The following is an 11,243-nucleotide window of genomic DNA, read 5'->3' on the forward strand; positions in this document are numbered from 1 at the left end:
GGGAGGGGATATGGGGACATATGTATATGTATAGCTGATTCACTTTGTTATAAAGCAGGAACTAACACACCATTGTAAAGCAATTATACTCCAATAAAGATGTTAAAAAAAAAAAGAATAAATCCACGTCCAGTGCTGAGAAGAGTGCCTGGCACACAATCAGTGCTTAGTAAATGGAAGTGTGTTGTATTATTATTCCACACTGCCTCTTAGGTGGGGAGGCATACAGGTGGTGGTTAATTAGAGTGCTCTGGGAAAAGTGTCTCAGGAGCAGTGAGCAGACAGGGCAGTGGCTAAATACTACCTGAAGACTCTGGGGAAGAGAAGAAACTTGACCTGGGTGTAGGATGAGCAGGAGCTTGATGGACTTGGGAGGGGAAGCTGGCATTCCAGGCAAAGGGACCAGCAGGTGCAGGAGCTTAGAGGTGGGGGAAATGAGGGTGCCATCAGGCAGCGGGTGGAGGGGTTGGGGCCGAGGAGGCAAATCGAGTTTCCATCAGGAAGCGCCTTGTCTGCTCTGTAAGGAGTTCAGACTTGACCCTGTAGGTGTGATGGCTCATTCACCAGGGAAGCAGCATGCTCAGGTTGGCTTTTTAGAAAGTCTAGGGTGGTCTAGAAGCTGGGAGGCTGGAGGCCAGGGGAGCAGCAGGGAGGCCGCTGCATGCAGGGGTGAGGTGATGACGGTCCTACCCAGGGAGGTTATGATGAAGATGGTGGAGAGAAATGAACAAACCACACCAGAGGCAGAAGCTCCGGGAACTGGTGGCTGACGGGTGGGGCTGGGGAGAAAAGTGGGAGGGAGGGATGGCAGGGTTGGCTGCAGGAGGGCAAGCTCCAGAGGCAAGTGGGCAGAGCTGCTTCCCACCACAGCTGAGGGGAAGACAGCAGGCTGGTTCTGGCATGGTGAGTTCAAGGTGCCCTTGAGGTACCTCGAAGCATTGTTCATACTTATCTTTGACTAAATGTGGGGCCTGAAGCAAGTCACCTAACCTCTCAGAGCCTCAGTTTCTCCATCAGCAAAATGGGGTTAAGAATTCTACTTTCTTCATATGATGGTGGTGATCTTAGTATACAGTAAGCTTCCAATAGCTCTTAGCACCTTTTGTTACTGTGACCACCACTACTGCTGCTATTGTCACTATATGGAGGTGTGGATCACAGGGCGGTCACGATGACTGCCATTTCAGTGCACCTTCACCAGAGACCCTGGCTGCACACTCTGTTTTAAGTTCTTCCTCTATTCTCTCTCTGACCTATGCTCAAAAGCTGGAGGAGAGATCTTGGGCAGGTCTTAGCTGGTGCTAACCTAAACCCTGAGTTTTTTCAAGGTTAAGGTACTTTATTTTGAGCATGTGTATGGGCGGGTGGTGGAAGGGCTTGAAACTCGGGGCCGGAGAAGTACAGATGTTTCAGTGCCCCACCCCATCCCACGTGATGTGGTTTGGACCAGGTTGAGTGTCTGCGTGTGTGTATGTGGGGAGAAGGGGTGTGCATGTGTGTGTGTGCATGTGTATATGGGTGTGTTCATCCTCCAGGTCTTAAGTCAGTTCAGCATTTCAGCTCAGGAAATGTTTACGGGTCTCCCCCACCGTGGGAGTCATGGTGCTGGGTACAGAGGAAAGGATGAGATTGCTGCCTGCCCAATGCCCTCCCAGCAGAGGGAGGGTTCAGAGGTATGAGGAGGTAAGGACGACATGGTGGGTTCCATCAGGGCAGCCCAAGCTGGCCCCAGGTTACAGAGCAGGGCAGGATCAGGTGTTCAGGGAGGGGGCCCCAGGGCTGGACCAGGAGGTTGATGAGGAAGGGACACGGTAGTGGGGATGGTGTGTTCCAGGGCTGGGCAAGGCACGGATAAGCATGACAGCAGGAGCCCTCAGCAGCCTGGGGGTGGGGGGTGGCTGGAGGGGAAACTGTGAGCCAGGGAGCGGTGGCCTAAGAGGCTGGAGGGTGACAGAGGGAGGCCAGGCTGAGCAGGACATTACCTGGAAAGCACCGGATGGAAGCTGGAGGAGGAAGCTCCTCTCCTGGGCAGGAGTAGGGTGATCTTGGTCTCCAAAGGCCTATAGGGCCTCACCTCAGCACTCTTTCCCCCTTGCCCCTCCTCCCATCTCACTAAGACCGCTTCTTCCAGGTCCACTGAGACCCCAAGCTCCTCTTCTTTTTAGGGGTTTGGGGCTGTGCCTCAGTCTAGGTGGCTCTGGCCCAGGGTCTTCTTGTGTGGGCTCCTTCTCCCACCCCTGCCCCACCATATCCTAGGCTCCCCTCCTATTCGCTGTTCCAGATCCTGCTGTGGTCTTGTTTTGAAGTTATTTATTTGGTGATTTGCTAGTTCGGCGTCTGACCCTCTCCCTGCCGTAAGCTCCCGATTGCTGTATGGCGGCATCTGGCTCACAGTGGGCCCTTTAATAAACATGTGCTGAGTGAATGAAGGGGTGAGCAGGGAGACGGGGAGCAGGGAGGACCAAATCTCGAAGGAAACACTCAAATCAGCATCGAGAACTTGTTTATTTCTAATCCCAGGCTGTTACCTTCAGGAGGTAAAGCCAAGGGCTTTAGAATGTTTCCAGGCAACGAGGTTATATAAACTGAGTCAATCAATATCAATGTGCTGCTGGCTTTCACGTTCAGAGGTGCTCTAGCGGGGGAAGTGGGGACTGCTCTCCCGGGTCCTCTGGGGCTCCCCTGCCACATCGGGAGCTTTGCTGCAGGGACCAAGCACTAGGACCTCTGACTTCCAAGGATCTAATCTGTCGGAAAGGGAGAGGCCAGCTTCAGGATGCCCCACGGAGACCCGCCTTCAGGAAAAATCTCACCCTGGAACCAATCAGAAACCTTGGTCTCCCCAGCCCACCCCAGCCAACAGCCAACACTGACTCGGTCATTAAGAATAGGAATCCAGGGCTTCCCTGGTGGCGCAGTGGTTGAGAGTCCGCCTGCCGATGCAGGGGACACGGGTTCGTGCCCCGGTCCGGGAAGATCCCACGTGCCGCGGAGCGGCTGGGCCCGTGAGCCATGGCCGCTGAGCCTGCGCGTCCGGAGCCTGCGCTCCGCAACGGGAGAGGCCGCGACAGTGAGAGGCCCGCGTACCGCAAAAAAAAAAAAAAGAATAGGAATCCAGACCCAGCTCAACATCCTCTTTCCTCCCGGGAGTCACAAGCCCCTTCCGCCTTCCTTTTCACAGCACTCTGCTCACCTCCCAGGCCTTCTCAAGCCATTGACCCCTTCCAGCCTTACAGCCCCAGGTCTGGCCTATTTAGGGCATATGTCCTGGTGCATCAGCCTCCCTGCCTCCAGAGTTGCCCCTGCAAACCTGCCTCCATGTCCACCTCCCTCCTCCCTTCCCCCACCATACCATCTTTCCAAAACGTAATTCTAATCCTGTCATTCTCCCGCTTAAAACCTTCAGGGGCTCTCTGCCACCCTGGAGATAAAGCCCGAGTTTTAGCTTGGTCCTTCCTTATCTATTCTCTTCCTACCTACCCATTGCCCGAGGCCTGTCTCTCCCTCACTTGCATCCTCCAGACCAGACGTGACAAAACATATGATGTTTCCAGAACAGCCCCAGCTTCTGCACTGTGACAGGTGTGACTCCCCCGCTCAGAACCTTCTTCCTCCCCTATCCTGGCATTCTTCCCTGAAGTCACTTTCGGAGTCACCTCCCACAGGAGGCCTTCCCTGATCTCCCCACCCGCAGGCTGGTTAGGTCCAGCAGCCCCCTGTGCTGATGTCCTCACTCATGGTGCCACCCTTGTGTTACAAGTGCCTGTGTCCTCCTGTCCACCTCTCCCCCGCCCTGTGGGCTGTGAAGCCTTGAGGGAGGGCTTGTGCCCGATTCACAGCCCTGAACTCTCTGACCTCCACAGGCTCTTAAGGAATGACTGACCTCTAGTTGTTGCAGAAGTTACCAAGATTCAGGGCGGGGAGGCAGACTTATCTTTGACTAAAACGGCCTCCCATCACCCTCGTTCTGGGGCTATGGAACACGTGGCAGAAGTTAGCCTTGCTCGGAAGAATGCCGTGAGGTGGGCTGCACCCCTGGCGTCTCAGTCAGCATCAGACCTTGACTCTGATGGTCATATAGGCCACCCTGCCTGGGGTCTGTGTCCCGCACTCTTCTGGATACTTGCCTGCACACAGCAACTGCCTTGGGATTCTGATGTAATTGGTCTGAGATGGAGCCAGAGCAACAGGGTTGCTTAAAACCCTGCCCAGGTGATTCTAAGCTCAAGAACCCTCATACACAGTCATACTGGAGTAGTGGCTCTCATGTCTGGTTGCACATTAAAATCACCTGGACAGTGTCCTGGACCCACCATCCCTGACCAGATACATCAGAATCCACTGGGGTGGTGGCCATCTAGGCATCAGCACTGAATCCTTTAGGATCCTCCCTCTTTCTCTCCTCCCCTCCCTCTCTTTTCTTTTTTCAGAAACATTTGCTGTGCTCACCCCGTCAAGCCATAGGAGTGCTATGGTGACTCAGATCCTGCCCCTCCTAGGTGGAGGCTGTTAACTCAGAGCTGTTAGGAATGAAAGAGGTCCCCCCCTCCACCAAAAAAAACCCACCATAAAGGGAACCTGTCTCACAGCCAGCCTGCCGGGCCCTGCTTCAGCTCCCAGCACCATCACCAGCCTGCTGGGAACCAGGAGAAGCATCCAGCCCTGCCTGGGGATGCCCAAGCTGGAGTCTTGTCCTGCTTCCGAGTCAGTGAAGAGGCCTGGCTCTCTGCTCAGTCGGAGATTGGGGCTGTATGGAGTCATTTGGAAGGGGAGCTCTCTGCGGGTTCCCCCAGATCCTGCATCAGGTGGTGGCAGGGCGGGCTGCAGCTCTCGACTTTTCCTTTGCATGTTCAAGGTCTGCGACCATGGAGGTGACTGTGAGCATGTCTGTCCCAGTCTTGGGGGCAGCTCTGATGAGGGGATGCTAGCAGGAGTTTAAGGTCCATTTGACAAAGTCAGCCGGAGCTCCAGGCATTTTTTTAGAAAGTTGAGGTAAAATTCACATAACATAAAGTTGAGAACGTAGAGTGAAAAATCCAGTGGCATTGAGTACATTCACAATGTTGTGCAACTATCACCTCGATCTAGTTCCAAAATGTTTTCATTACCCCAAAAGGAAACTCTATCCCCATTGGCAGTCATTCCCTATTCCCCACATCCCAGCCCCTGGCAACCACCAGTCTGCACTCTGTCTCTATGGATTTACCTATTCTGGATATTTTGTACAAATGGAATCATACAGTATGTGGCCTTTCGTTTAGCACGTTTTCGAGGTCCATCCACATTTGTACGAGACCATCCACGTTTGTACGAGAACTTCATTCCTTTTTATTGCTGAATAATATTCTATTGTACAGATAGACCACAATTCGTTTATCCATTCATCAGTTGATTATGTTTGGGCTCTTTCTACCTTTTGGCTATTGGGAAAACTGGGCATTTAAAATTCTTTACATCTATACTCCAAACACCTGCTGACTGGGTGTTCTTAGGTCCTCAGCAATGAGTAGTGGTCTTGGGTCGCTCCTGTCCCTGTACTAATCAAATACTATCTTTGGAGGTTCTAAGGGGTGTATGCGTCTTTGGGGGCACCTCTTGCTCCAAATTCTGGCCTCTGACATCTCCATCTCTCTCCACATCAGACTGGTGACTCCAGTCTGACCTCTGTGCCATCTCACCCCATGTTGTCACCACCCTAATCCTGGGGAGGAGGCTGATGAGTGAATAACAGGCTGCAGCTGAGGCTTTGGGATGTGAATGGAGAGGGTGCACAGCACACTGTGTGGACAGTAGTTTAGAACTGAATTTTTTGTGTCACCATGTAAAAGGAAAAAACGCTTTTTCTCTATACTCTCACTTCTGACACCAAATGTGTGGTTTTTTTTTTTTTTCCATACCATGCACTTTTCCAATTCTTGGTGGCAGTTGCCTGGATTTCCTACAACTTAACTCAACTCTGACATTAACTGTCCTGAGTCAGCACAGACCCCACAGGTCGAGGGCTCAGTCCCACAAGACTGCCTCCACTTCAGATGCCAGTCACAAATCTCAGGTTGACATCTGAACTTCTGACTGACTGGCTATAAACTGGGGGCTTCTGCAACCTCCTCCACAGGTTCAGTGATTTGCTGGAATGTCTCACAGAACTCAGGAGAGCACTTTACTTACTATTACTGGTTCATTATGAAAGATGATAAAGCCAGATGAGGAGATACATGGGGTGAGGTCTGGAAGGGTCCTGAGCACAGGAGTTTCTGTCCCAGTGGAGTTTGGGGTACACCACCCTGAGGGGCATGGATGTGTTCTTGTTCACCAACCTGGAAGCTTTCTGAGCCCCTTCGATTAGGGTTTTCTGGAGGCTTCATGATTCATTAAAGCATTGGCCATGGGTGGTTAACTTCATCTCCAGCCCCTCTTCCCTCCCTGGAGGTTGGGGAGGCAGTTAAGTTACAACCCTCCAATCAGTGGTTAGTTCCTCCGGCAACCAGCCTCCATCCTTAGGGACTTTCCAAAAGTCACCTCATAACATAATATAACATAACATTAACTCAGGTGTAGTTGAAAGGGGGTTGTTATGAAAAATAGAAGCTGCTCCTTTCACCTTTATGGATCGGAGTTATTTCAGGAACTGGGCACAAAACCCAAATATTACAACAAAAGATGCTGCTACCCTGATCTTATCACTTAGGAAATTACAAGTGTTTTAGCTCTGTGCCAGGAACCGGGAACAAGACCATATAGATATATTTCTTACATCACAATAGCACATCATCCTAAAACTTCATACACACACATGCACAGGAACTTCTCATGGACAGTGTCTGCCCATAGGATTCAGATGGACGTCTCCCACACCCATCTTCCTCTTTTCCTTTTCAAATTCCTTCCATCCAGTATTTACAGCTGCTAACAAATGACTCCGTTTGGAGTAATGTAGAATCCCATCTCCTCCTGTCCTTATAAACCATGTCCTGAGGTGGGAAGGAGATGGGATAGGGACGCCCCCCACCCCGAGTTGATTTTATTTTTCTTCTGAATCACAATAAGCCTTCCCACCATGATAGGAATTCTACCATATTTCCAGGCCAACTGACTCAAAAGCCCACCAGCTTTAAAAATAACTTGAAAAAAGACTGCTTATAACACTAGGTGCCCAGCATCATGGGGGTTACCCTACCACTTTGTACACAGGCGGTGGGATGGGGCCAGTGCAAACCTGGAGGTGCCTCTGAAATTAGCTACTTAGTCCTTTCCGGTAAATCCTGATGGTGACTTCGGTTTGTTTGGTGTTGTATTTTTTTTAAAGCTTACTTGTTGATAATGGTTCGGGGTTGGGCTTTCACTATGAGCAATTTGGAGAACATTAGATGCTTCCGAGCAGAGAAGGGGACATGCCTTGACTTCAAGTTTGAATGGACTTCTCAGGTTGCTGCGTGTGAATACATGTAGGGGTCGAGGAGGCCCCTAGTTAGAAGGCAGTTTCAGTACTGCAAGTGAGAGGTGATGATGGCTTTGGCCACAAAAGAGATGATTTAGGGGGTCAGAAGTGATTGGATTATGGATGTGTTGGAAGGCAGAAATGACAGCTTCTGCTGGTAGCTAGGACGTAGAATGTGAGAAAAAGAGAGAGTCAGAGATGACTTCAAACTTTTTGGCCTGAGTGACTGCAAAGGTGGGGTTGACATTTCCTGAGATGGGTAAAAATGCAGGGGGTGGAGCAGGTTTGGGATGGGAGGGGGGGCAGGAGTTTGGTTTGAGAACACACTTCAGGTGAGTACTGGACATCCAAATGGAGGTGGAATAAGCATTGAAACCTGAGACTGGAATTCAGCAGTGGCAGGGAGGGAGGCGATGGAAGGCAGGAGCACCGTAAGTGAGGGCTTAATGATCATCCCCCGGCCCCCACAGAATTAACAGGAAAAGTAAATGGGGAGGGGGTGGAAATCACACTTTGGGCCAAGACGGAGCTTCCAAGAGTTTCTGGAAGAAGGGGACACCGAGGCCCAAAGACTGCAGATGGTTTCGTCAGGCTCATGGTCCAAGTTGGTGACAGAGCTGACACAGAGCTGGTTCTTTGGGCCCCCGGCCACCCCCTACTCTTTCTAACATACCAGCCTGCCTATCGGCTCTGGGTTTCGAAGGCTGCACCATGTGGACTGAAGGCAGGGAAGCTGAGGCTGGCGGGTTCTGTTTTGTTTTCTCCAGGTCACCATCCTCGTCAGCCTGGCCCTAGCTTTCCTCGCCTGCATCGTGTTCCTGGTGGTTTACAAAGCCTTCACCTATGACCACAGCTGCCCAGAAGGATTTGTCTATAAGGTAAGGGGCTTCTGGCAGGGGAGTGGCCCAGGTGACTGTCAGCTTCAATTAAAGGGTTTATCAATGTCTTCTTTTCATTGACATTTAAATTCTGGGTATGGCAACCTCCCTACAGACTGTTTAAAATGTAATATGTGTCCGAAGAAAATGAAAACACTAATTTGAAAAGATACATGCACCCCAATGTCCATAGCAGCATTATTGACAATAGCCAAGATATGGAAGCAACCTAAGTGTCCATCCATGATGAAAGCATAAGGAAGACGTGGTACATATATACAACGGAATACTACTCAGCCACCAAAAGAATGAAAGTTTGCCATTTGCAGCAACATGCATGGACTTGGAGGGTGTTATGCTACGTGAAATAAGTCAGACAGAGAAAGACAAATACTGTATGATATCACTTGTATGTGGAATGTAAAAAATACATCAAACTAGTAAATATAACATAAAAGGAATAGACTCACAGATATAGAGAACAAACCAGTGGTTACCGGTGCAGAGAGGGAAGTAGGGAGGGGCAAGATAGGGGTAGGGGATTTAAAAGTACAAACTACTATGTGTAACATAAGTAAGTTGTAATGATATGTTGTACAGCACAGGGAATATAGCCAATATTTTATACTAACTATAAATGTAGAAATTGTGACTCATGAAATTATACACCTGAAACTTATAAAATATGGTAAATCAACTATACCTCAATAAAAAAGAAAACTTTATGCACTCAATAAAGGCGTTGAAATATGTAAAAAAGTTAGTAGAAAGAAATGCATAAGTAACACCAAAACAAAACTGATGGTGGCAATCTAAAATTATTTTCTAAAAAGTTGTATCTTCACAATAAATTTTGATATGAAATAAAAAATTACTTACAAGAAAAACAAGTCATATATGTCTGGCAAGGAGTTTTCAGGCTTGCAGGAAGGACTTGGTCTCAAGTAGGCAGTAGAGGGCCTCCTCCCAGATGGCCCTCTCTTCGGACTGCCCATCCGCATCTGGGAGAGCTCACTCCTGCTCCAAATAGACTGCTCCGTCTCCAGAGCACTCTGCCTAGGTGTGAATCTTTCTGGTTTGCTGGCTTCTTTCTTATTCCTGCAGAGACCTGAAGACAGGGGGCAGAGCTTGTGAGGTGGCCTCCCCCAATCCTGCAGCGGGGCCCTTTCCCCGTCACCTTCGCTCTGATAGTGCTGCTTCCCTTGCAAAACTGAACTGGGGGCTTCCCTGGTGGCGCAGTGGTTGAGAGTCCGCCAGCCGATGCAGGGGACGGGGGTTCGTGCCCCGGTCCGGGAAGATCCCACATGCCGCGGAGCGGCTGGGCCCCGTGAGCCATGGCCGCTGAGCCTGCGCGTCCGGAGCCCGTGCTCCGCAACGGGAGAGGCCACGACAGTGAGAGGCCCGCGTACCGCAAAAAAACCCCCAAAACAACAACAAAAAAACCCTGCACTGGCTGCATGAGCCCCGGGGATCCCCTCGCCCCTCTGAGCCTCAGGTTTCTCGCCTGCAATGGGCGTCAATAATGTCTGCCCACAGGATTTTGGAGAAAATTTAAGTAAAATCGCTCAGCAAAGGGCCTGCTAGAGAATGGGCTCTCGACAAATGTTAGTGGTAATAACATTTCAGAGCTGAAACGAATATTTATATATTACCATTTACTGAGTACCCATTATATGTCACCCGCTTCCTAGACATTTTCATAAACAGTATCTCAGTTGAAAAATAGGTTTTATTGCCCCCATTTTACATCTGAGGAAACGGAGAATTAAGAGCGTTTTGTTATGAGTTTTCTAAGACATCACAGATGTTATGTTTCAAAGTGAGGGAATCAAATGGGGACTGTTCTGTCTTAAAAACACATGTCCTTTGGTTCTGCTACATGACTTCCTAAGATGACAATTTTAGTTGTTAGAAGCTGAGGTTCTGAAAGATTGGCAACAACTGTCAGTAGGAGACAGTGGAATAAACTATCATGTATCCGCACAATGGCATTTCAAACAACTGTGAAAATGAGTGAGGCGGGGCTCCAGACATGGACACAGAACACCCTCCAGGATTGTAGAGAAGAGAAAAAGGTGCTACGTCTGAGTGAGAAAAGGGGAGGTCAGGGATGTTTACTTCTATTTTCAGAAAGGAATTCTGGATGGATAAATTTAAAAAACTAAGGAAAATGGTGACTCAGGTGGGCAGGGAGGGAACAGAAAGGATAGGGGTGGGGGGCAAGGCTTCTCTGGATATATCTTGCTATACATTCGTCCTTGATGTGTATCAACGTTTGATGTGTCTGTCAACATAAATAAATAAAAAATAATTCCTGAAATTAAAAACAAGCTAAAATCTAGCTGTATATCAAGTTGGGAACATAAACTTACCAAGAAAATAAATATTCCAAATGACTGTAGAATGCAGTATATTGACTGTACACCCTCAGTGGAATATATTCTAAGGACACAGAGAAATCCTATAGTTCCTTCAGTAGTCCAACTCTTACTCATAATATTGCTGTTATTTTGTGACCATTTGATATATATTGTAGGATAATGCAAATATATAATTATATTAATGTTGTCAGGAACCAAGGCTTTTGGTATAAGAGAAAAGAGTTACGACTATCCAATCAAGGGAACGAAATGGACAGCAATTGGCTGCAGGCAATGGCCCAGAGAAGGAGTTAGGGGATGGCTGAATCAGCCAGGTAAAGAGCTACCAACAGTGTCTACTGTAACCCCACAGTCAGTAAGCAGAGGATGTTGACCTTGAATTAGTATCATCATCAGCTTCCTCCCTCCCTCCCTCTCTCTTTTTCTTTCTTTCTTTTCTTTCTCTCTCTTTCTCCCTTCCTTCCTTCTTTCTCTTTCTTTCCCTTCCTTCCTTCCTCTCTCTCTCTCCCTCCCTCCCTCCTTCCCTTCCTTCATTTCTTCCTTCAT

The 11,243-nt window shown here is 49.1% G+C and overlaps 1 protein-coding gene across 1 annotated transcript in view; it reads left to right on the forward strand.

Annotated features, from left to right (window-relative positions):
- Positions 1 to 11,243, forward strand: part of NSG2 (neuronal vesicle trafficking associated 2) — a 61,355-nt gene that overhangs the window by 47,506 nt on the left and 2,606 nt on the right. The window contains exon 4 of the mRNA XM_007107842.2: positions 8,206 to 8,316. Within this exon, the coding sequence (XP_007107904.1) occupies positions 8,206 to 8,316 (111 nt within the window). The remainder of the gene's footprint in view (positions 1 to 8,205; positions 8,317 to 11,243) is intronic.

Source organism: Physeter macrocephalus, chromosome 2, assembly GCF_002837175.3.
Source record: "Physeter macrocephalus isolate SW-GA chromosome 2, ASM283717v5, whole genome shotgun sequence".
NCBI lineage: Eukaryota > Metazoa > Chordata > Mammalia > Artiodactyla > Physeteridae > Physeter > Physeter macrocephalus.